This window comes from Aspergillus karnatakaensis (assembly GCF_047715665.1).
Source record: "Aspergillus karnatakaensis strain CBS 102800 unplaced genomic scaffold BJY04scaffold_6, whole genome shotgun sequence".
Taxonomy (NCBI): domain Eukaryota; kingdom Fungi; phylum Ascomycota; class Eurotiomycetes; order Eurotiales; family Aspergillaceae; genus Aspergillus; species Aspergillus karnatakaensis.
In genome coordinates, this window is record NW_027395718.1 from 661,068 (window position 1) to 684,954 (window position 23,887).

Below are 23,887 nucleotides of genomic sequence, written 5' to 3' on the forward strand. Positions count from 1 at the left end.
GATCTTCATGGCTGTTCAGGTTCTTCACTTCTTCACTGCAGAAATACTCGCGATTTTCTATCTTCCCGCCACAACCCCTTGCTCCCATTTCTGGCCGAAAACCTCAACAGCGTGGGGGCCGTCGAACCGAACGCTAATCGGGCACGCCAAACGGTGGATCGAGAACAAAACGACAAGCTTGGGCTGGACGAACTGGCGATAATCCACTGATACACCTCATCACACCGCTTCTCCTCTCTACTCGCCGGGTCGGGCCACCAGATACCTTGACACGAGCTGCAGCGAACGCACAATCATACGCTGTCGATCTGCGCCACGGATCCTTGGATGGATTGCATGGTCTGCTGTGGTTTGCTGGTGACCTGCTTGGGCTACAATCTGGACCGCGCTTGTGCGTCGTATCCATATTGATTGAGTCGACCGATACTCCCTCTTTCTCCCTCTGTTTCTCATCTACTTAAATACTTGCATCGCACTGGCTGCGTTTTCAATCTACTCGGTTTCTGTTGCATGATCTATTGGTTATACATCAGCACCACGCCACGCGAAGACCTTTAACCTGAATTCGATACTATTCTCGCCTCTCGCATTTGTTCGTCAATGGCTGTAGGATTCCGACTGCATAACACGGCGATCTCAACGGGCAGCGACGCTGGGTCAAAAGGCGTTCATATAAGCGAAATGGACATCGATGATGAGCCCGGGGAAAGGACAATTGAGATCCCAAGCGATGCAAAGATATCTCCTCATGAGTCGGAAAAGATCGAGGGTACTTCATTACGCCGCCGCAAACGACTCCTAATTTCAACAGATAGCGAGTCTGTCGACAATGTCCTCCCTTCATTACTAAACCACCCCGATGTCGAGCTCCGATTCATTACCGACGAACCTTCTGCCCTTCTTTCCAGTTCGAACAAGGTACCTCATTATATGGACACGGTGGATAGCAAAACCTTTGAGAAAGAAATCGGCGCTCGGAGATGGCTGAAAGCAAAGGCTGCAGAGCTTTGTGAATGGGCAGACCTGTTGCTTGTCGCCCCGGTGGATGCAGGAACGCTGGGTTCAATGCTTTCAGGTCTCACCAACACTCTAACACTCGCATTATTACGAGGCTGGATCTCTACAAAGCCAGTTCTTTTGATTCCGGGGATGACGGTCTCAGAGTGGCAACATCCGTTGACCGAGAGGCAACTGGAAGAAGTTCGTCGGTATTGGCCTTGGATCAACATGGTCTCTCCTGTTTTATGGAAATACAATGCACCTGAAGAATTGATCCCGCTACCTTGGAATGGATTAAAAGAACTACACGAAATGATTGAGCAATCTCTTATGATTTCTTTATCACCTGACACAACAAATCCCTCTCGGCCTAGTGAAACGGAACCGAAAGTTGCTGTTGCTTTAGAAAAGCAGTTGTCTGCCAATGCAGCATCAACTACAGAGGCAGTTTGCAGACCTACTGTAGCCGAGAAGAATGGAATGCCATTTTTACCTCTTGAATTATGGTTCAATGTCTTTGAAGACCACCTCCAAGATTGGGAAATCGCCAAAGCCGTCGGCATCCCAACAAGACTCACCGTTCCCAAAGAATGGCAGAGCCATCTTCTCAAAATGTCAGCACCCGCTTCGTTGGAATACACCATCCTCCGCGGCTCATTCGCAGCCATCAAGAAACGTATCGACAGTTTACCACGCTGGAAACCCCTATCCGACCTAGCCTGCCACCTCATTTTCAAATTCTCCCGAACCGACATCCTCTCCTACCTCACAGAAAACCACCTCGACCTTCTCTGGACAACCTCCCGCCTCACAAATATCCCCTACCGCGCCTCCGCCATCTACGGCAACCCCAAAATCCTAACATGGTGGCGTGACGCCCCCGCCCTCCCAAACAAAGATTACATCGCCGACGCAATGGACGGCGCTTCCCGCGCCGGCTTCATCAACGTCCTAGAATGGTGGCGCACCTCAGGCCTCGAACTCCGATACACCGAGCGGGCACTCGAAGCCGCCAGCGCCGAAGGCCGCGTCGATGTGCTTGACTGGTGGAAAAGGGCCGCAGCACTCGCACCCCGCACCCAGCCACTCTCCCTCAAAGTCGGCAAGTCTGTCCTCCTAGCCGCGCAATCTGGCCGTACAGCTTCGCTCGCCTGGTGGGACGCCTCGGGCATCCCTTATACACATGCTGAATCCGTCGCCCGGATCGCAAGCACACACGGACACGTCCACGTTCTAGACTTCTGGTACAAGCTCAAGGGCGCAAAGATGATATTCGACTGCCAGGTGCTTGTTGGACCGACTAAGAATGGCCACGATAATGTGCTCGAGTGGTGGCGGCGGAGCGGTCTGCGCGTTGAGTTCAAGACGTGTGATATTGAGGAGGCGCTCGAGGATGCAGACCCGGTCTCTGGGGCTGAGGCGCGGGTTCGACGGTGGTGGGCTCGGAATGGGCTTAACCTTGGGGTTGGGACGAGTGAGTGGATGAAGACGAAGGTGCTGTAGAGTGTTTCTGATGGTGTTTCACTGAGGAACTTTTCTTTTGGATATGACCTGAGATGATTGGCTTGGTTTATAATACCCATTCTTATCGGCGTTGACATGATCTGATATGCTATGGGATATTGCTTTCATTTTCGTTTAGTTAGAAGTTAGAACTCCTACTGCACATGTGGAGTTTGGATGTATTTCTGGTGTTGGGTATGTACATGGGGCATTATCAATTGGACATGGGCACAGCTTTGTATTCGCTTCCTAGACACATATTATTCGTATGTTTCCATGTCATCGGCATAGATAAACTTAGGCAACCAAGCCATAAGGAAAACGCCCGAACCGAGACGAAGCTAGACCTTTGCTCTCCATGGCGCAAGCTAAATCGGCCTCTCTCAAAAGTCCCACCCCAACCCTCACGTCCTTAGAATAGACCACAACTCTAATCACCAGTCCCAACCTCCAAATCCAACTGCACCCCATTCCCAATACTATAATCCGCCAGAGAGATAAAATCCTTGAACGGCCGTTCCCCCTGCCTCTTCAGCAAGATCTCATGCGGCTCGCGCCCAATATGCGCCGCAACAAGCGCCTTAAAGTTGCCCACCGTGTCAGAGGGCAGACACGGGATCGCGGCTTTCGTGCCCAGCCGGTCATTCACATGTACGATAATTAGATCTTCAATTGGTTGCGGCGGTGGTCTGGGTTTCTTGTCCTTTTTGTCTTTCTTCGGCTTGTCTGGATTGGGTTTGTCGCGAGGGCGGTCGGTGTCGCGCGGTCTGTCGCGCTCGCGGTCTCGGTCTCGGTCGCGGTAGCTATCTCCTCGGTATCGATCCCTGTCCCTGTCCCTCTCTCTATCTCTTTCCCTGTCCCGATCACGGTCACGATCTCTGTTACTGCGATCATGGTCTCGGTCTCGGTCTCGATCATACGGCCGTCGCGGCGACCGATTCCTATACCCGCGGTCTAACCGTGCATCGCCCTCATCGTCGCGATTCGAGCGCTTGTCTTTCCACCGGAAGCCGCTGTGGGCTTTTGGGCGGCGAGGAGGTGATCGTGAGCGAGAGCGTGATCGGCGGCGCTCATCGCGCGGCGGGCGCTCTTCGCGGGAGCTGTCCGCCATTTAAGCTGATTTTGTGTACTTGTATGTGCGGTGGCGAGGTGCGATGATGCGTAATGAGGTCGGAGTCAGGTTATATCGAGTTCATGGCGATGAGGATGTGGATGTGTGGTGTTGATGTGTTGTTGGAGTGAGCTGTCCGTTTGAAGGATTTCTTGGGTGACGATGCGGGGATGACTAATTTTTAGCTACTTCCCGGATGAGGTTAGGCTGCTACTAGGTATACATCGGAGTTGAGAGAACATATTTTAGAACTTTGTTTGGGAGATTTCGCCAGAGTTGAGGTGAAATGCCTTATATAGAAGAAGGATAAGAGATCTGACTGGTATTGGAAGGGATATAGGTCGCTTGGTTCGTTGTATAACTGCCGTCTCTCGTCGATGCCTTGATAGGTAGGAAATTGCGCCTTGTCAGCCAGTAATATGTATCCATGAAACAGTCCCCCCAAGCTCTTTCAGGTCTGAACAATGCTAGTCTGCAAGAGAACAAGAATGTCGCAGCACAAAATAAAGGCTTTAGGATTAGGTATGAGCCGCTAGACTTCTTTCCTACAGGGGGTTAGTATGAATTTGAAAGAGCAAAAGGGATCTCTTACATAGTTCGACCGAAGTTGTCCACCGCAGGCGTTAGGATTGCATTCCGGTCTCCGAAAGGATTGTCCTCATCATCGTCGTCGGGCTCGAAGTCAGACTCGCTCTCACTCTCATCCGGCCGTTGCTTAGATGACGAAGGTACTGAGATGCTCAAGTTTCGAGCGGGGCGCGGTGGCTTGGGAGGGTTGACAGACAGCCCGGAAAAGGAGTCATTGAGTTCGCCGCGATCAGGAGTCCAGCCGCTTTCAAGAACGTCCTGGTCACTATCGCTGTCGTAGTCCACACTCTTGTCCAAGACCTCGAATTCCATGAGCGATTCAACTAGTTCTTCGTTGGCGTGGATCAAGCTGCCCAGATATTCCTCGCTCTCCACAAATTGGATGTACCGGAGGATTTGTCGACGTAATTGCTTACAGGTCTCGAATCTGTTGAGGACCTCTGCATCTTCACTGACTCGGTGCGTTTCTCGATTGACACGTTGTAGGGCGTTATGAAGATTCGTGCTAGCAACTGAGGAAGAGGCTAGAGTTTGGAGCATCTCTGGCTTCTCCTTCTCAAAGTTGAAGGACTTGTTGAGAAGCTTCTTCTCTTTCTTATCCTTCTTCAAGGATTTGCTCGATGAGTGCTTGTGTTTAGGGCTGCTGAGTACTGTTGCGGGGCCGTCACCGGCAGACACTGATACCGAATGGCCTAGCTGAGGCTCGGCAGCCTGGCCACTGTCTCGAAGAACCTTGGCCTTTGCCTGGTTTGCGGGCTGTTTCCTTTTCGGCAGTTGCTTGTATAGGCCACTGATGCGTTCCATGCCAGGGGTATTCTTGTACGAAACCGCCCATTGTCCGAATAGCTGCTTGCACTTCTCTTTAACCAAGGGGTCGGAGACAGAGTCGGTAGCCGCGATTCGTAGACGTTCTAGTAACGGCTCGTCCGCGAACTCTCGGTGGAAGCGATCGCCAGCATTTTGAATTAGGAAATCGAGGATTGTGAGCGCACGTAACTGACGGTGAAGGTTTCCGTATTTCCTGGACAGCTTTAGGAGATGGAGGGTATAGACCGTGCGGGGGAACTGACAGCTTCTTGCGCAGAGCGCGAGCGGCTTCTGTCGGGCCGCTAGCTTGTATCCGAATGGCCTCAATGAGGTCGACAATCCCACTCCAATCCTCAACCTCATACTGTTCGCCAGTAAGGACCTCGATTTGTACCGTGACGGCCGAATATGGTTTCTAGTGAACTCGTAGGTCAGCGCAGGAACTAGACACAAGACGAAATCGAGATTTTGAGAAGATACTGCGGTCCAATATGCAATCTCGGCGCATGACGCGCAATGTATATGTTGCAGGGCGTACGAGCTTACCGTTGAGTGGAACATGATGCTGGCTATAGGTGCTTCCGATGTCGGCCCAGACAATGCTCGGGCGCTGGAAATCTGATTAAGTTCTGGTCAAACTGGAACAGTGATCGCAAGTACTGCGGTATAGAATGGTGCGATCGTTCGTTATTTGCGCTGTTAATTGTGGGTGCCTTGCCCCGGACTGTTGAGAACCCCTTAGTATCACGACAGGTAGCCGGACTGGAGTTCCACTCTGCGGATCTGGTGTATATCGCGACCAGCAACGGCGGCGTCCTGTTTCTGGCAGAGGTGTCGCAAGGCAAGTTACCGGAGGACGAGAACAAAAAGGCACCCGATTGTTTATGCGGAGTAAGGCTTAGGTGAGAGTAACAAAAGGTCTCGGAGGCATGCCTCCCACGTCATGGCTCGTGACCAATGCAGTGCCCCTCGATCCCTGCCCAATGAGGTTTAGTGCGGGGGATATACTACGCATTGCGATACCTGGCCCTCGCACGATCCTGAGATAAAGAGCCATCAGCAGCTATTACAGGGGTCGATTAGCAGGGGCAATTGCTTCTGCAACAGGATCCATCTTCGCGTCAACTTCTTACGTACCCCCGCGTGGGCTTCAATGGGTCTTTGGCCTTCAAATAAGGCAGATCCTTCCTCCACTCGCCAGTCCGGACTCTCGTTCTTCTCCCGCTTCGTCCTCTGCTCCACTATTCTGTTGGGAGCCAGCGTTATCATAAAAGCCCGGTATCGCTTCAATAATAATTTTTCCCTCTCCCAGCAACCCACCTTCTCGCACACATATTCCCACCTCGCAAACATGTCCTACGAACGCGAACGCTACATCGCCGAGCTGGCCGTCCAGCGCGCGACTATCCTCACCCAGAAAGTGTTCAATGAGAAGGCCAAAGGCACTGTTTCGAAGGATGACAAGTCGCCTGTTACGATTGGTGACTTCGGAGCTCAGGCTCTGATCATCCAAGCAATCCGCAAGAACTTCCCAAATGATGAGATTGTCGCCGAAGAAGAGGCTGCCACGCTCCGTGCGGACAACACCTTGAGCACCGAGATCTGGAGACTGGTTCAGGATACCAAGTTGGACGATGCGGAGAGCAACGAGCTTCTCGGCGGCACTCTACCTAGTGAGGACGCTATGCTAGACACCATCGACCAGGGGAACAGCACCGGTGGCGCCAAGGGTCGCATCTGGGCTTTGGATCCTATTGACGGCACCAAGGGCTTCCTTCGCGGTGGTCAGTACGCTGTCTGCCTTGGCTTGCTTGAGGATGGTGATGTCAAGGTTGGCGCCATTGGCTGCCCTAACCTCCCGGTTGACGATGCCGCTGAGATCTCATCCTCAATTGGTGTCGACCAGAACAGCGGTGCGGGCAACGGAGTGCTATTCTCGGCCATCAAGGGTCAGGGCTCAATCAGCCGCCCATTGACGACCGGTGCTCTTGCTGAAAGCAAGTCGATCTCTATGCGTCCCGTTCCCGATATCTCTCATGCTGTTTTCTGTGAAGGAGTTGAGGCTGGCCACTCTTCTCAGGGCGACAATGCTGCCGTCGCCCAGCTCTTGGGCATCACTGCGCCTAGTGTGCGACTGGATTCGCAAGCAAAGTACTGCTCAATCGCTCGCGGAGCAGGTGATATCTACTTGCGCCTACCCGTAAAGAAGGATTACCAGGAGAAGATCTGGGATCACGCTGCTGGTGACCTCATTGTCCGCGAGGCTGGTGGCCAAGTGACCGACATCTACGGTCAAACACTCGATTTCAGCAAGGGCCGGACCTTGGCTGCCAACAAGGGAGTTGTCGCCGCTCCCAAGGCCGTGCAAAACGAAGTGATCAGCGCGGTCAAGAAGGTCCTGAAGCTCTGAATGCACACATGTAAGATAATGATGATCTGATATACTTTGGTAGATGCAAATAGTGAACCGTCTAAAAGTACATGGAAATAGCTACCATTCGCCAACACAAAGAAGGGTGCTTGGATATAAATACACAGAAACCGTAACCGACACTCCCCAGGACATAATATACAGTCTACCGAATCTTCTTCGCCTTCAACTTGATCGTCTCTCCGTTAACGAAAATACCCTTACCCTTGTAAGGTTCCGGCTTGCGCCACTCGCGAATCTCCGCCGCAAACTGCGTAACCACCTGCTTCTCAGATCCTGACAACATGATACGTGTAGGCTGGGGTGTGCTTGCTGTCACGCCCTTGGGAATCGGCAGCTCAATCGGGTGCGAGTATCCGACCTTGAGGGAAACGAATTGCTGACCAGGGAATTCGGGCTCGGCGGTGGTCGCCGTTGACTCGATGGTAGCTCTGTAACCGACACCGACTAGACTCAGAATGCAAATGTGACCTTCCGAAACTCCGAGGATGGAGTTTTGTAGGTGGGCACGCATGGTTCCTGTATAGCATGACCGCATAGGTTAAAAATTATACGTTTCATTTTGAGCGTTGGACGGAAGGAGAGAACGCACCCCACATTGCACGCTGGTGCGCAATTGTCGAGTCCACAACGGATAATGTAGCTTTTTGCGTTTCCGCATCATGTGCAACGTTGACGAAGGAAGGGATGGTGAGGGTTAATTGACCTGCCATATTACAGCCAAGTTAGTCCTTCGGCTCTCACCAAAAAATGGAGACAAACCCACCCAATGGTCCAGCGATTTCGATCGCAACCTTTGGTTGATCTTTAGCTTGTCCACGGGCCTCAGTCTGAGGTAAATCAATGAACTTCAGGGAGACTTCTGGGGGCACTGAGATCGCGGCGCCGCCGACTCGAGATTGTGCCCGGGGTGTTGTCGAGAAGAGTTGTGTCTGTTGGGCGCGGAGGGGGGGAATTGGTAATCGCTTCGTTAGAGAGCCACGGGCTAGCTGCCGGAAGCAGCTCTGCGGTAGGAAACTCGTCATCGTGGTGGTGCTGTGTCTTTTTTTGGTGTTGGAGAAGCACTTTTGACCTCCGACGCGGACGGATTTTGAGTAGCCAAAAGAGCCAAACGCGGTTAGTGTAGATTTACAGATGGCACGTGACTTTGTTTTGTATAGATCAGGCTTGATGATAATAACTTCATTATCAGCGTATCTTGGAGATGAGAGATTGTGTTGTTATTATTTTCGAGGGAGCATGCCTGCGACTTATGTGGCAATTGTACGAGTTCCATCACGCCGTATATTCGTCCAGATCATGTCCGACGATATATGTGATTCCGGCCTTTGGGAGCTGGCCTGTGATATTTCATCTCCCCAACTCGAACCTCACTTCCATCATTGCCATTTTTAACTCAGAATTTGTCTTTCCCCCAATCTTCCCAGCCATTTTCATTACTTGTATTATTGTCTTATCTGTTCTTATAAGTTCGTTTCCCGTTCTTCATTCACTCAACGCCTACTCCCCTATTGATTCATTACGTCCAATAGCTCCGCTCAGCCACCAGAATGAGGCTTCGCATTCACCTAGCCTTCTTACATACTCTCGTTTTTATCTTCTCCATTTCGATCCTCGCAGCCACGGCAGTGAATGGTGAGGCCCGAATCTTAACGTCGAGACATTACTGATGATGTCTAGGCATTCCTCACTATGAAAATGAGGTCGGTGGCTTGATTTCAGCCCTCAAAGGCTCAGCCCAGAACAGAGACGAGTCCTTTGCTCTAGCAGCCGAGATCATCGGATCGATCAAGTTGTCTCCCCCGTCATGCAATCAAATTGCGGCCTCGAGGCTCATCACCCCGTGCGAATCAATTGGACAAAAGCCAGACACATCGATGAAAACGGATACAAACTTTGAGCTGGAGAATGCCCAATCTGTGTACGCCGCGAGGCTGGCACTATGTGAGCTCAGCGGGGCAGGCGCTTCTATGCCTCAAGCGTGCCTCTCGATCAATGCTCCACCGGGCCAGCAGAAGAGAACGTTTGGCTTCTTTTCTAAGCGAGTCCCAGCAGCAGATGACGACTACTTCGTATCAACAGAGGTCTTGGAGCCCTGCCTCAGGGCACTAGAGTCAAGACCTCAATGGTGGACATCTTACAGCAACAACAAACAGAACGCCGAGGTCATTTGTCAAGCAGCAAGAATAGAGAAGGAGAAGCGAGAAATCTTGGAGCTATATAATACTTTACGCAAGAGTACTGTCCACATGAACGACGGCCTTCAGGCCGCGCAACGGATGGCAGATGAAGAATCCGCTAGCCATAGGGATTTCGTGCATTCAACCGAGCTGCTGAGGCAGCAGACGCTACGGGATACGGAGGAGTCAATGTCGTCTTTGGTACATAAATTCGACGGGGCGTCCCAGGAACTCCTCTCCAAGCAACGGACAGCCTTTGAGGCTATATTGTTGGACCTTGGGGATGTTCGCAATGTTGTGATGAAGATCGAAAAGGTCGCAAACCTTGAACTGTTCTTGATTGCGTGCACTAATCCATAGCAGGATCTCCAGGACTCGTCCAGTGAGGCCGGCCACCTACGACAAGAATTGCAGTCTATTCACGAAGAGAATCTTTCAAGAGGCAAGGAACTAGCCTCGACCCAGCAGCAGAATACAGCTACACATAATGAGCTTGCAATAGGCCTTCAGTCTCAACTACAGTCTATTGCTCAAAACGATGTAGCGAAGCTCGGTCAAGGTATAAAAGCGGTTGATGAGTCTCTAGTTTGTGCACCTTTGCCCATCAACTTATATCCTCACTAAATCTAGCAGGAATGGTTCTACTCAAGGATAGCGCTTGTTCTACAACAACAAGAAATCGTCTCCCAGGTTCGTCTCCCCTCCTGCCGTAAGCGGAACAGTGCTAACCCTCTCAAGCGTCTTCTTAACATCAACTCTTCCCTTGACGAAATTCAACTGCGAACCGACAACCTCCACGAGATCCAACAGCGGCAATACGAAACCACCGTAGCCCAATTTCAGCTGCAAGAGAACTTATATGAAAACATGCGGATCTCAAAAGAATTGCTCGACCAGATAGCTTCAAGGGCATCCAACCTCCAAAGTATGATCGATGAGTGGTTGAGAGGATTATTCGATGTACCGATCCTCGGGTGGCTCTTTAACATAGAATGGTCATGGGTGGCACTCCTCTTGGGCTTGAAGGTCGCATTCTCGATCTTGAAATCCATAGCAGTCTTTCTCAAGCGCCTTTGTACGAGTGATTTCCCAATCTCCCCCTCTGGCTTGAGAAATAGGCTAACGTTATTCCAGTATGGTAACTATGAAGCGACGATCATGATCATGCCTTAATGATATAGTTTTGATATTTCTGATATTCTTCCGAAAGTCCGGACTTTGCTATCTACATAGTATATTGTGATGCGGCTGATACCCCCGGATTTGTTTTCCATCTTGCCTATGCTGCAATGATTTCCTTTGATTTTCTTCTATCTGATTTTCGTATAAACATTAGCTATTCTATGCAAACTGCAAGCGACCTCGGATGCTCAGGCTTTCAAGCACTTACGTATTTGTGGCGCAAGTCTTTCTTCAAATCATTACTTAGTGTTCTCAAAACTTAATGCAATGCATATTGCTTACCATCGCCTTCCGGGTCTACTCTTTTATGATCAGCGCTGTCAATGCGTTAGTGGCGTTGAACGGGACTGAAAATCGGCAGCGATATCTAGTACCTTGAGCTGGGGCCTCGGCGTCTTTTCTAAGCTCTCCCACAATCTCGCCCACATTCTCCCCTCCCCACCAGCCAGTGACCACAGATTTGGTTTCCGTAAGGCATATGCTCAAGAATTGCGCGAACAGTTGTAAGCTAACCTTCACTAACAGCAATTCTAGCTTAGTTGGTGATCCTTCTCCAGAACAAGCTTATCCGGCCTTAAAGCTTCTCTCCAACACCAACTGCCGACTCCAGATTCCACCCCGGCAGCTGCAGGAAACTCCTCCCCGCGCCTCACCATTAATGCGGAGTACTTATGCGGAGTATCATGCAAGTGTTCCCGAATCCCCATACAAACCAGTCGCTCTCCGTTAACTCCGTTTCAGTAACGAGTCGTAAGCCGCCGATCCCTCTGAATATTTGGACCGGGTTTTCCGTGCTGTCTCCATCTCGGCTGGGCATTGTTTTTGGAGCTCCCACTCTGGCGTCAGTGTTTCCGACGCTATGATCCACCGCTGCTGCGGACGTTGACTCGTGCTGGCGGTACAACTTCGGAGAAATCCCGCTTTGGGGGTGTTGGTGTCGGATATCCCCAAGAATGTGGGCTTCGTTAGGTTGGAATTGGATGATGCTTTTTTCCTGGATATGGTCGGCCGTGCGGACCCACAGGACTTGATTATGGGTATAAGGTCCGCCAAAAATCCGCTTGACAGGAATTTGGTCATTTCTGAGATCACAGACCTCTACACGAATACCTATAACTTTACAGGATGGTCCATTCTCGCCTCCTTCTATCCGCCTTGGGCCTGGGCCAGACAATCCTTGCGCAGGACCCATTCCAAACACGATGTGAACGATTTGCCGATGAGATCGATCTTCCTCATGTGAGGGTCAATTTTGTCGACTATGTTCCGGGAGGTACGAACCTGACACTGGTGGATAAACCTATATCATGCAATGGAGACTATCAGTTGGTCTCATCTGATACTTGCCGGGTTGCGCTGGCTGTTGCAACGTCGAATGCAAGTGAAATTACACTCGAGGCTTGGTTTCCACGAGACTATAATGGGCGGTTCTTGAGTACTGGGAATGGAGGACTTTCTGGTTGTCAGTTGTCCCTTGCATGATGACTTCGGCGAATACTTACCCATGCAGGCATCCAGTACTATGACATCGCATACGGCACAGGTCTCGGCTTCGCAACCGTCGGTGCGAATAACGGCCATAACGGAACATCAGGAGAACCGTTCTACAACGCCCCCGATGTGATTGAAGACTTTGCCCACCGATCTGTGCACACTGGTATTGTCGTCGGGAAGAAGCTCACGAAGCTCTTCTACGAAGAGGGCTACAATAAGTCTTACTACATGGGTTGCTCAACTGGAGGGCGACAAGGCTTTAAGCTCGCGCAACAATATCCTAACGAACTGGATGGTATCCTTGCAGGCGCACCAGCATTCAACTTTGTGAACCTCCTTTCATGGAGCGGTCACTTCTACCCTATCACTGGGCCAGTCGGGTCAGACACATTCCTCACAACCGATGAGTGGGCCTTGGTCCACGAAGAGATCCTGCGGCAGTGCGACAGCTTAGACGGAGCAGAGGACGGTGTCATCGAAGATACCGACCTTTGCCACCCAGATGTCTCAACCATCCTCTGCAATTCCGAGTCCGCTGTCGGTACTTGCCTCACTGAAGCCCAAGTCAACACTGTCCACCAAGTCTTCTCCCCATTCCTCAGCTCCAACGGAACCCTCCTCTACCCACGCATGCAGCCTGGCTCTGAGATCCTCGCCGCCCCAGCGATGTACAACGGCGTGCCCTTCAAATACAGCGCCGACTGGTACAAATACGTCGTGTACAGCGACCCCAACTGGAACGCTACCCAGTGGACCGTCAAAGACGCCGAGAGAGCTCTCAGGCAAAACCCCTACAATATCCAAACCTGGGACGCAGACCTCACGCCCATCCGCCGCGCAGGCGCCAAGATCCTTTCCTACCACGGCCTTCAAGATCAGCTAATCAGCTCTGATAACTCGAAGCTTTACTACCACCGCGTGCAGAAAGCTATGGGTTTGAACTCAACCGAGCTCGATGATTTCTACCGCTTCTTCCAGATCAGTGGGATGGCACATTGCGCTGATGGTGATGGTGCGTACGCTATCGGCAGCAGGGCTGAGACAGAGGCCGGTACTGATCCCGAGGATAATGTGCTTTTGGCGATGGTTAGGTGGGTTGAAGAGGGGATTGCCCCGGAGACGGTGAGGGGGGCTAAGTATACAGACGGTGTTGGGTCTGAGGTGGAATATCGCCGGAAGCACTGCAGGTACCCTCGCAGGAATGTTTACAAGGGGCCCGGTGCCTACACCGATGAGAATGCTTGGGAGTGTGTCTGAAGGATTCTCGAAGGGGTATTGTATATAGAGCATGCATAGTTGTATATAGCATGAATACCTTGATCAAGCAGGCAAGAGATATATGCATACTCTCTCCTTTCTTCTATTGGTATCTCTCCTGCGGATGGCGTTTAATCTCTAGTCCTCTATTCCTGACCCTTCATTGCGATTCAAACCAGATCCCTCCGCAGACCCCAGCACCCTTAATGACCTGGGGTTAGCATATACAACCACCGAGGTGTGGTCTTCCACCATAGGCAACTCAGCATGATAACCGTGGTCTTCATAGCGCTTTGCCAGTCTTTCACAGATAAGATCATCATCCGTAGCCCTTCGAACCAGAATCCAGCCCCGCGCCTTACGAGCCTAAACAAGCGCATAGACAGGGAGGGGTCTCTTGTCTTCATGAGCTGTGCGGAAATCATAATCATGATGATTTATATCACAAGCTAAGTAGGTGCGATCGCTGAAGACATCGATGGAAAGAAAGAGAATTCGGGGATCGTTCTCCCAGCCGGGGAAAACATTGCTAAGCGTGCTCTTTGCGAAGTCGGGACACTCGTAAGATTTCAGGTGTTGTGTCTTCAATCTCATGACAAGCCGCTTCGCGGTGTTGTCTTGGAGGATCTGTTCGCGGATGATAGAGAGGTCGGTCATAGCTGCAGGGCTGTTTGTTGTGCTCGCTCGGTAAGGATGGTTTTGGAGGGCACGGAGGGGGGTATTCTTCTGAGCAGAAAGTTGAGGATCAGCAGTTCGATCAGTCTGCGATAAGTGTGGCTTCGAAATCATAACACACAGGACCTGGGAGAATAGCGGGAGATTGAAAGACAAGTTGGCTCTGCATAATCCAGGTAGTATTAGACAGTAGCTTATGCAGGTCTCGGGAGCCTGGGGATGCGCTCACCGTGTTCAGAGTCATCCTCGGCAGGCGTTGACTTGCTCCTTAGAATTCAACAATGAGTTCATAGCTAGAACAAGTTGAGTACAGCCTAGATAGCAGCGGTAGCCCCCGAGCCCTAATATACAGATCGTAGCCAGTCAACCGACAAGTTAAGTTCGGGATATCTAGAGAGTATCTCTGAAATCTCTTTTTTAATTCGTCGCATGCATACCACGGGATTGCACATAGACAGAAACATAGGTACTATGTGCGATTGCCATTGGAAGGTCGTACATACTGTAGTTTATGGTATGGACAGCTGCAGGCCAACCCGATTTGATATGAAACCGCGTATACCTAAGGTACTGATGTCTTCCAGTCTGTGCGTTTCATTTCTTTGAGCAGAAGAAACAACATACCATCAACACCCACCTATCAATATTATACCCTGATCCTACTAACTAAGATGAAGTGTCCCTCTATCATTGCCAACCTATACCCCCCGCTAACTCCTCCTATTGGCCAGCCGTCGTTGCACGCCCACCCGCAGCAAGGAACAGGCGGAGGCCCAAGCTGTTGCCCGCAGCCGGAGCAATTCTCCTCAACAACAACCCACCACAATCGTTACAGCACCTCCCCACTCCTCCAAACAGACCCGAATATATAATATATATAAGCATTACATCATGAGCGACATCCCGGGACTCGACGAATTCGCCCAAACCCGCGGCGCAGACGACCTCTTCGACGATGAGATCATCCCCGTCGCACCGGAGGAAGTCGTTATTGAAGTCCCACCACCGCCGCCACAATCGCACACCCACACGCAACCCGAGCCCCAATCAGCACCAATCCAGAACGAACCGCAACCGCAATCGCAACCGCAGACTCGGACTCAGAATGTGAAGGAGGAGGAGAAAGCACGGACGTCTACGCCCGGGTTGCAGGACTCGTTATGGGCTTCGCCCCCTGCGCCAGCTTCTGCTTCTGCTGCTCCTGTCGACGCACCGTCTGCGCCGAGAGCGCGGGGTGGAGAGAGACGCGGGCGAGGGCGTGGAAGAGGTGGTCGCGGTGGGAGAGGCGGGCAGAACAATAATCTGAGTCAGAACTCGAACTCGAGTGCGAACGCGGGGCAGAGGCGCGCGGAGCCTAAGACCGAGGACGCAATTGCACCAACGGAGCCGGAATCACCAACACAAAACAAGACTGAGTCTCAGGCTTCGAACGAGGAGGAGAAGAGCGCCGAAACACCTGCCGCTGGGGAAACCCCTGAAGAACCATCTCAAGGCCAGGAAGACCCCTCCGCCTCCCCCGACACCCCGCGCGTGCCAGCCGTTCGCGGAGATAGGAGTGCGACGGGTGGTGTGAAGAAGGTATTCATTCCCCTCCCAACCTCATCGAGTCCCTCACAAATTGATTATGTCCACTAACACTCCCTTCCACAGCCCAAACTTACAGAAGCCCAACTCTCCCAACGCATCGCGGCCGCGCGTGAAAACGCCGCCAAAAAAGCGGCCGCGCATGCCCGCGCCGAAGCAGACCAAGCCTCCTTTATGGAGCGTGAAAAAGTCGCTGAGAAGAAGCGCCGCGAGGAGCGCGCAAACCGCCGCGTGATGGATAACGAGCGGGAGCGGAATCGCATAAGAAAGCTCGAGGCCCTCAACGGGCGTGAGTGGGATGCCGATAAGCCAGAGGAGTTGGTTACGGGGAATGGCAGGGGACGAGGGTACCGAAGAGGCATGCACGGGGGTGTATTGGGGGTTGCGAGGAAGGGCGGCGACGAGTTTCAAAGCGCCGGTGGGGATGCGGAGGATGTGTTTGAGGGTGATGCTCAAGCACATGGCCATGGTGGCCATCGCGGGAGAGGTCGCGGTGGACGTGGTGGACGTGGTCGTGGCGGCCATCGCGCCTCCGGTGAGAAGCCCTCTGATACACAGTCTAAAGCTCAGGCTCAGGCGGTGCCCCCTACAATCAACAACGAGACCGAGTTCCCTTCCCTCCCTGGCGGAGAGAAGAAGGATGTCACCCTCGACACAACCACGGTCACGGATAAAATTAAACTCCCCAGCCTAGATGACAAGACCTCCCTCTCGCCGCTCTCAGGAGCAACATGGGCAGACCAGGTCGAGGACGCGTGATATACTTATACCTCCTTTCTTTCATGTTGCTGCTGTTTTTGTTTTTGTTATGACATCCAGATTGGATACCCCTTACTTATATTCATGTTGATGTTGATGGTCATGAATGATGCTCAGAATGCTTTCCTTTGCCTCTTAAATAGCTTTCGGGGATTATGTGATGCGGTATGGTGCTGGTGGTGGCCTTGGTCAATTTAGTTCGGTTTGATAGCTAACTAGCTAACTAGCTATACCTCTATACTTATTTACTAGTATAATGCAGAAAGACATTATCATACAGAGGCGGGGTCACCTTTGCTGACCTCACTTCATTTTCATGTTTCTAGCATTAGGCCTTGATATATCTCCTTTCCCCCTCGCTGGCCGCCCGTCATCCAAATCACAACCCTGATACGATAGAGGGTAATAGATCACATCATATAGGTATCACCACACGCAAAACCCTCGCATCACAGCGCATAACCCGAGTTCTTGTCCGCAGTAGCATCTAGTATGGTCCCGTACCCACTCAAGAGCATTCGCTTGGTACTCCATAGTTACTATGGCAAGCCACGGCCCCCTTCGTCAATACCTCTTAGTTTCTTCTCCCAGTCCTCGAAAATAGCCACAGGTTCCCCACCACCTCTCAACTCGCTATTCACCATCTGTACGGCAACCCTCTTATGCCCCGTCAGATCTGAGCAAGCGACATTCAGATGAACATCTTGAGCAGGGATGAGCCTTATACCCCATAACGATGCGCCAAGAAGGGAACTATAGCCACCGGTTACCTCTTTACCTCGCTTGGGAAAGGTGGACAGATAGCTTGTTATTTCCTGCGGTGTATGCGAGGTCCGGGGTAATACCCACCGAGAGAGACTGGTTAGCTCGTCGCCGGGTTTTTGAATAGATACCCAAAGATCTGATTGGTGGTGCTCCAGTAAAAATTGACTCGAACCCAATTTCAGTGTCTTAGCTGGGTTTATGTTGCTGCTTGAATGTTCGTGACAGGCCGCAGTAGTCGCAACAGTCAAAAATAAACTCTGAGTTTTCCTTTAGGCTAGAGCCATGCCTTCTGTATAGTCGGAAGGTCACACTCATCGGCGTCACGGGACACCTAAGTTTGAACCATGAGCTAATAATAACTTTGCTGCATCGTCACAGCCCCATCTCTGTGCATAGATAAGAGGTGTGGCATCCGTGCCATCTAGGGCGTTCACAGTAGCCCCTGCCTCGATCAACAAGCCCATGATTTCTGTGTTATTGTGTTCGGCTGCGAGATGCAGTGCCGTGGCCCCATCATAGTTCGAACCGTTGACGTTTGCTAGACCCCGTTTCAAGATGAACTCGACAATCTTGACACTCTCCATATGTGCGGCCTCGACAAGGATAACTGGACTGAGTTTCCCCCTAGAGTCGACCGCAGCACCAAGACCAATGAGTGTCTCAAAGGCCTTCAGTTGATCCCGATCCAGGGTGCAGTCAAGAGGAGTTCGGCCTTTCTTTGAATCGACATTAGGGCTCATACCAAATGAGATCAGCTCCTTGATTGTGTTGCACTTCCCTGACTCCGCTGCGCAGTGTAGAGCATTGCCGTACCAATTCTCTAAATACGGATTGGCGCCTATCTGCAGTAAGGCTCTGACAATTGAGGTATGGCCATTGGAAGCCGCTTTGTTAATTGCGGTCGTGCCAATAGTTGTTGCGTCGTCAACTCTGGAAGGCTCCTGGCTAAGAATGGCGAGAACAAGTCTCTCTAGCCCAAAGCTGCTCGTAATGTGAAGAGCATTGGCGCTGTAGGCTTCTTCAAAGGCCCAGTACACCTTTTTATAGTTCTTGTTGTATTGCTTAATTTGAGTTGCACAGGCTGTTGCATGTGGGTTGCGGAGGAATCGGACAGCAAGCCCCCAAACCATGGGATTATTTTCGCATGGACGGACATGGTTGCCCCAGTGCTGGACCGCATAGGATACAAAGGGATACGACTTTACCAGGTTATATATCTCGGCTTCGTCTTTGTGAGCTCCTTTGGTGAATGGATCAAGGAGTAGGTAGGTCAGGCACAGGGCCGAAACTTTGGCTTCCGCATCCCCAAATAGTTTGTGGCTATTCTCGACGAGGTACTCATTGACTGCGTAATGCGATAAGCGGGCTGTTTGAGTTGACGGTTCGATGTTTACAAGCCCCTGACAACATTCTAGAACAACCCGAGGCAACGGTCGATGCTTGGGTCGCATTGCAGTTTGACCCAGCCGGACGGAAAGAGCATCCATAAGCTTATCTACCGTGATAGGAGATTTCGCGTGCGTCAAGAGCATCAATGTCATCATACCAAGCCTTTTCTGGCTCTCCGGAAGCTGCTGAATCCGTGATAACGTTACTTGATATACTTCTGGGAGGTCTTTAGCCAGAGATGACAGCGAGTCCTCCATATCACCAGCCGTTGGCTCTCGTAGCACAGATTTAGTACGAAGAACTGAGAGTAGGAACCTGAAGGCCCGTCAACTAGACGAAACAATAGCGCTTGCCAGACTAGTAACTTACATTCCTTCTGCTTGAAGGATAATCGTATCCATGATGCGCTGTGAAAAGTCAGCTCCTATAAGATCATTGACTCCAGCCCGGCTTATCTCTTGAGAAACGTATGCTTTGAGATCCGTCTCGGAAGCTCGTATCAGAATCCTCCGGCAATCAGAATAGGCCGTCGGAATCTCCTGAACATGTGGCCGACTAGTAATGAGGAGTCGGACATTTGGCTTGTACGCCGCCTGCTCTAGAAAGCGAATGACCCCCTTTCGTCGGCTCAGATCGACACACTCATCAAGGGCGTCAATAAAAATATATAGGTGCGGTATGGTTCGAATGATTTCCAAGGCCATCTTCTCGAGAGTTGGCTCAGGCAGTGTGCATTTCAAGCCTCCCAGTCTGTTGTAGGCTTCTGCTACCCTCGTCGGAAGAATAGGTATGCCGTCCAATACTTGTCTTAGAAGGCTTTTCAAGAAATGACTGAGTGTCTGGCGGCTTTCGTCCTCGTAATTAAAGTAATAAAAGATGGTAGGAACTTTCTTGTCGAAGGATTGACGCCTCAGTTCGTCGATCGCGGTAGATCTGTGCAAAGTCAGTCTGATACCAGACGGTGCAATGGCCTTACCGACATGAGAACCGTTTTCCCAGCTCCTTGCATGCCGTGGCACCACATAACGTTGGGTTTATCCATAACATCGCGCCATGCTGTATAAACTGGGTGTTCCAGAAACCAGCTACCGGTACCCTCAACGCGAGTCCCAGCCACGAAAGCATGTTTCTGTTCCTGTTCTGGCGACATTATCCAGTCAAGGATAAGCCTGCGCCGCTTCGAGCCGGAGCTTGCGCCATGAAGAGCGAGTATTTCTTTTGCACATGCACTGGCTGCGGCAGCTGCAAAAGGCTGCCAGCTTGAATTCTTATGCGAGTCGGAGTAGTCGGATATTCCACGGATCACAAGGCACGGGAGATTGTTCATCATGCCTGCAGCCTCCATCTCGAAGCAAAGAACACCACCCAACTCAGAGCTGAGCCGATCTCGTGCTATTGCATCCTTCATGACCTGGTTTCCTGAGGCAATTGTGCCATAATGGATAGCAACCTCACTTCTGGCCCGGGTTGCACGTGGAACAAGCATTTCTTGGGAGCAATGCATGCACGTTGATCCTCCCGCGTGGCGATACGAGCTATGGAAAAGTACATCCGGGTCTGTGTTTCTGTGATCAAATAGAGTTGAATCAAAATGGGAGAGATGAGCAGGCATCGTATTCTTGCCAAGCGCATGGTTGGACCGCAGCCTGGAGACTGTCTTCAATAATGGCGCAGGTGGTGCATTGAGAAAGCCAGTCCGCTTCTGTTGTCCATCGCATGTTGTCTTCCCTAGGTCGTATTGTACCACGCCACCATAGATGCCATCAGGCTGGCTGATGACTACGTCGCCAAGTCGTATATCGTGTTCTGCACTTGGAACCCCACCTCCGATACCGACCAAAAGACAAAACTCGATGGATGGGAACTTAGATCTCAGATCGGCCGCGGCAATGGCTCCTGTCGAGACACCGATCTGACCCGCAGGGAAGCAAGCCATCACAACATTGTGTTCTCCAATGCGCCCCAAAGTGTACGTTGAATCATCAGGATGAGGTCCGTATTCTTCGTCCAGCATATGTCGTGCGGCTGTAAGCTCGATTGGAAGGGCAGAGATCCAGCCCACGGTAAAGTCCTCATGGCGCCAATTATAGCCACTCATCTCGACATTGAAGCATGGTGTTGAGTTGAGACAGGCAACGTTGTTAGGTAGTTGTTGACGATGGTGAGAGGAGCGAAGCGTCGGTCAGGTGATCAGGAGGGGTGCAACTAATTTGACTAACACCAGACTTACTTGAAGCAAGGCCCTTGTTCGGTATATCATATTTCATCTCTATTGGAGCTTCGTCACGATTGGCGTACGAACCATCAGTGACCCTGAAGTTAGGGTTACCGGCTTGTTACAAAATAATCATTGAAGCTCAAAAGAGACACAAGCCACGGCCATTGTAAACTGAAAGGGTCGAGATGAGTGGAAGCCCAATAGCCTCGCTAAATCTGGTTACTGCAGTGCTAGTTAATACTGTGCTTGGATCTGAGTCATGTAGGTAACTGGCTCACATCCGATCGAAGCTACTGACGATCACCACCCCACCTGTCACCTCCAAGATCGTCACGCATCAACAATGCCTACGGTATGGTTCAGCTTCGACTGAAGGGTACATGGTCGATTTCTTCTCCAAGTCAACAAGAGAAGATGTCTTCCGAGCGCCTCCCAGCTACAAGCATTAGCGAGTAATCATCCCACTTCAATAGCACGGCGCCCATCAACTAACATTACTACTAGGAAGCCCTGCATGCTCATTCAAGGGCCACTGGAGATTTTCGATATCATTGTATCGCAATTGAACCGAAAGGATAGACTTGCCTTGATGCGGACGTCGAGGACTGTATATGTCCGGATTGGGCGTTCATTCTACTCGACTGTCAAACTCAAGGGTGAAGAAACACTCAAAAGCTTCATTAGCTTGATGACAGTAAAGCCACACATCCGCCACCATATCCGCACATTTTGGATTGAGCGTAACAATGGAGAGTTTATTTCAAACGTTCCTGTCGAGCAACTGTCATCACTGCACACCCTCTGCTTCAGGCCGGCGCCCGCGCTGCAGAGGAAAGAGTGCAGATATATGGCTATGATGCTTCTCGACAAGCTGACAACAGGCCAAGTCAGTCAGAGTCTGAGATATGGTACGCAAAACCCCAATATGCAAGGCTTTCCAGGCTAACACGAACACCAAACGATAGTTTACTTCGAAGTTCAAAGCGGACATAGCAGGATGCTATCCGGTAGGCAAACATTTGATCATATTCTGCAGGATCTACTATCCGTTCCTCAGCTTGAGTATGTTCAAGCCTTCCTCCGAAAGCCAGCGTATACATACCAAGGGGGGTATAGCGATGCTCGTGTTCTCATAGAACCACGCAAGCCTCCGAAAGTACGGCAAACCAGGTTCACGAATCTCAAAGGCCTCGTTCTACACTGGGACGCACTACCACTGCTCTCTTTATCGATTTTACTCCGGATTCCCCGCAACCTGGAATCTCTCACACTTATCTTCTCCCTCAACTATGACCATGGAACGGGTGCTCCTCCTCTTGACAGGATGCTAGAGCCTGTGACCAACTCCCTGAAAATGCTCGACATGTCTACACCCTATAATGATCCGCATAAGCCAGTATCGGCCGGTCTACGATTCAGTAACATGGGATTGACTGCTTTTCAGCAGCTACGCGAGCTCTATATACCTGATACCTTTCTCTCTCCGGAGAATGGCTTCGATGGCATATCTCCGTGGTTCCCTTTATCACTCGAAAGTATCGGCTTCAGCAACTCGTGGCCGTTAGTTTTCTACAAGTCTATTGACATCGATCCAGGGTCGACTACAATCAATCGTGACGTTGTATCTGTCCCTCTGGAGCAGAGACAACTGTTTGATCATGTTACGTTGCGATCCTTTGACCTCATATCTGGAATGCTTGATTCCCTTCCGCTCCTCAGTTCGGTCCATATACCGAGGAAGCCCGGGTTGAGCTCTCGAGCTAAATAGAATAGAACCTAATAACGAGACTTCATCAGCTTTCCGTTTAGAAGCATCCTATAGAGTGTTCTCTCCTCTGACTTTGGTCGGGTCGCCTGTCCTATCTGTCCTATCTGTCCACATAATTGATGTGCCATATAGAAGCATGATATACCCTGTTCACTAATCTACTCCAAACCACAAACTCTCATCAAATTCTCATCAACAATGACATGTCCAATTTCAACTCTACAGCCCCAGTTATACCCTAGCAAAACAAAATATCCTTGGCACGCCAAGTGTAGTTTAATCCTTGGACGTTGTCATACCCCCCACAAGCCCCCATCCCCCAGCGTCACTTATGATGTCATATCGGCCCTGAAACCACCACCCCAGCATCTATAAATCTCGACCTAAACCTCACTGTCTGTTTTCACCTTCAAACTACGGATATAGCAGCCGCTTTTTTTATATCAGGTAAGTATCCCCTGTCAACGTGACAATTAATATCAGTATCCATCTAACCTCTCCCCAGACACCAGGCCAACAAACTATACAACCAACTCACAACTACAAGAACAACAACAAGCCAAAATGACCGAATCCCAAACAACCAACGCCCCCGCCGCAACCCAAGGCGGAAATCAAGGACTCGGACACGTCGAGGTATACCTGCCCTCCCTACCCTAATTTCCTCCCTCCCTTCCCAGCCCCAACCAACTAGCCCCCCTCTTCTTACCAATATCCAGACCGACTGCCCCTCCGATACAATTTACGGCTTCCACTCGCTGGAACAACAAAAGAGCGCCGCAGAAGACAAGTACAAGACGCGCGCGATCGACTCCTCGGGCGGCGAAAAGCTACCGGGTGATCAAGAGGATACGAGCTTCATGAACCGCAAGCCGGGTGGCGGGGAGACGCTGCCCGGGTGGAATGATTTGAAGGGGGCTTTTACTGGGTGAGTCTACTTGTAATCATGTTTTGGGTTTGTGGGTTTGTGGGTTTGGGGGTTTGTGCTGATCGGTGCGTGTAGGTCTTCTTAAGCTTGAGTAGTTGGAGAATGAATGATGGATGAGACCGAGACCTCGGTGGGTTGGGGGGGCTTATGTTGTAATGTAACGATAATGAGGGGTGGAGTGAACTGATTGAATGAGTTATGACAATATGTTTCAAGATTGAGAATCAATATACAAGTTTGATCTGTATT

At 50.9% G+C, this 23,887-nt stretch overlaps 11 protein-coding genes across 11 annotated transcripts; 7 read left to right on the forward strand and 4 right to left on the reverse strand.

Annotated features, from left to right (window-relative positions):
• Positions 1-681: 681 nt before the first annotated feature.
• Positions 682-2,502, forward strand: BJY04DRAFT_205373 (uncharacterized protein; the record flags this gene model as incomplete). The annotated part of the gene is made up of 1 exon (XM_073713589.1): positions 682-2,502. One exon carries the CDS (start codon positions 682-684, stop codon positions 2,500-2,502), a length of 1,821 nt encoding a protein of 606 aa, XP_073575470.1.
• Positions 2,503-2,738: 236 nt separating this feature from the next.
• Positions 2,739-3,860, reverse strand: BJY04DRAFT_180188 (ubiquitin-like protein HUB1; the record flags this gene model as incomplete). The annotated part of the gene is made up of 1 exon (XM_073710018.1): positions 2,739-3,860. A coding segment is annotated over exon 1 (677 nt), but the record flags the coding sequence as incomplete, so codon positions are not given.
• Positions 3,848-5,906, reverse strand: BJY04DRAFT_180191 (LSB5 family protein). Its single transcript, XM_073710019.1, has 3 exons — positions 5,555-5,906; positions 5,272-5,423; positions 3,848-5,222 (listed from the first exon to the last, which is right to left on the reverse strand). The coding sequence occupies exons 1-3, from the start codon at positions 5,567-5,569 to the stop codon at positions 4,202-4,204; spliced, it is 1,188 nt and encodes a 395-aa protein (XP_073575472.1). The 5' UTR covers positions 5,570-5,906; the 3' UTR covers positions 3,848-4,201.
• Positions 5,907-6,057: 151 nt separating this feature from the next.
• Positions 6,058-7,876, forward strand: BJY04DRAFT_137133 (3'(2'),5'-bisphosphate nucleotidase). The gene is made up of 3 exons (XM_073708614.1): positions 6,058-7,428; positions 7,500-7,785; positions 7,869-7,876. Exon 1 carries the CDS (start codon positions 6,162-6,164, stop codon positions 7,416-7,418), a length of 1,257 nt encoding a protein of 418 aa, XP_073575473.1. The 5' UTR covers positions 6,058-6,161; the 3' UTR covers positions 7,419-7,428; positions 7,500-7,785; positions 7,869-7,876.
• BJY04DRAFT_137122 (mitochondrial 54S ribosomal protein uL6m) lies at positions 7,502-8,544 on the reverse strand. Its single transcript, XM_073708613.1, has 3 exons — positions 8,206-8,544; positions 8,032-8,145; positions 7,502-7,958 (listed from the first exon to the last, which is right to left on the reverse strand). Exons 1-3 carry the CDS (start codon positions 8,462-8,464, stop codon positions 7,585-7,587), a joined length of 747 nt encoding a protein of 248 aa, XP_073575474.1. The 5' UTR covers positions 8,465-8,544; the 3' UTR covers positions 7,502-7,584.
• A 445-nt stretch (positions 8,545-8,989) lies between these two features.
• On the forward strand, positions 8,990-11,340 carry BJY04DRAFT_214449 (putative nuclear membrane fusion protein Kar5; the record flags this gene model as incomplete). The annotated part of the gene is made up of 6 exons (XM_073715213.1): positions 8,990-9,074; positions 9,120-9,934; positions 9,983-10,204; positions 10,253-10,309; positions 10,358-10,694; positions 11,327-11,340. 6 exons carry the CDS (start codon positions 8,990-8,992, stop codon positions 11,338-11,340), a joined length of 1,530 nt encoding a protein of 509 aa, XP_073575475.1.
• A 586-nt stretch (positions 11,341-11,926) lies between these two features.
• On the forward strand, positions 11,927-13,552 carry faeB-2 (putative feruloyl esterase; the record flags this gene model as incomplete). The annotated part of the gene is made up of 2 exons (XM_073719437.1): positions 11,927-12,263; positions 12,312-13,552. 2 exons carry the CDS (start codon positions 11,927-11,929, stop codon positions 13,550-13,552), a joined length of 1,578 nt encoding a protein of 525 aa, XP_073575476.1.
• Positions 13,553-15,048: 1,496 nt separating this feature from the next.
• Positions 15,049-16,826, forward strand: BJY04DRAFT_137165 (uncharacterized protein). Its single transcript, XM_073708615.1, has 2 exons — positions 15,049-15,805; positions 15,878-16,826. The coding sequence occupies exons 1-2, from the start codon at positions 15,119-15,121 to the stop codon at positions 16,568-16,570; spliced, it is 1,380 nt and encodes a 459-aa protein (XP_073575477.1). The 5' UTR covers positions 15,049-15,118; the 3' UTR covers positions 16,571-16,826.
• Positions 16,827-17,655: 829 nt separating this feature from the next.
• Positions 17,656-20,822, reverse strand: BJY04DRAFT_205379 (uncharacterized protein; the record flags this gene model as incomplete). Its single annotated transcript, XM_073713590.1, has 3 exons — positions 17,656-19,039; positions 19,094-19,563; positions 19,701-20,822. 3 exons carry the CDS (start codon positions 20,820-20,822, stop codon positions 17,656-17,658), a joined length of 2,976 nt encoding a protein of 991 aa, XP_073575478.1.
• Positions 20,823-21,059: 237 nt separating this feature from the next.
• Positions 21,060-22,809, forward strand: BJY04DRAFT_137170 (uncharacterized protein). The gene is made up of 3 exons (XM_073708616.1): positions 21,060-21,394; positions 21,447-21,850; positions 21,908-22,809. The coding sequence occupies exons 1-3, from the start codon at positions 21,297-21,299 to the stop codon at positions 22,708-22,710; spliced, it is 1,305 nt and encodes a 434-aa protein (XP_073575479.1). The 5' UTR covers positions 21,060-21,296; the 3' UTR covers positions 22,711-22,809.
• Positions 22,810-23,123: 314 nt separating this feature from the next.
• Positions 23,124-23,885, forward strand: BJY04DRAFT_180201 (uncharacterized protein). Its single transcript, XM_073710020.1, has 4 exons — positions 23,124-23,157; positions 23,216-23,346; positions 23,430-23,638; positions 23,714-23,885. The coding sequence occupies exons 2-4, from the start codon at positions 23,275-23,277 to the stop codon at positions 23,721-23,723; spliced, it is 291 nt and encodes a 96-aa protein (XP_073575480.1). The 5' UTR covers positions 23,124-23,157; positions 23,216-23,274; the 3' UTR covers positions 23,724-23,885.
• The last annotated feature ends 2 nt before the right edge of the window (positions 23,886-23,887 follow it).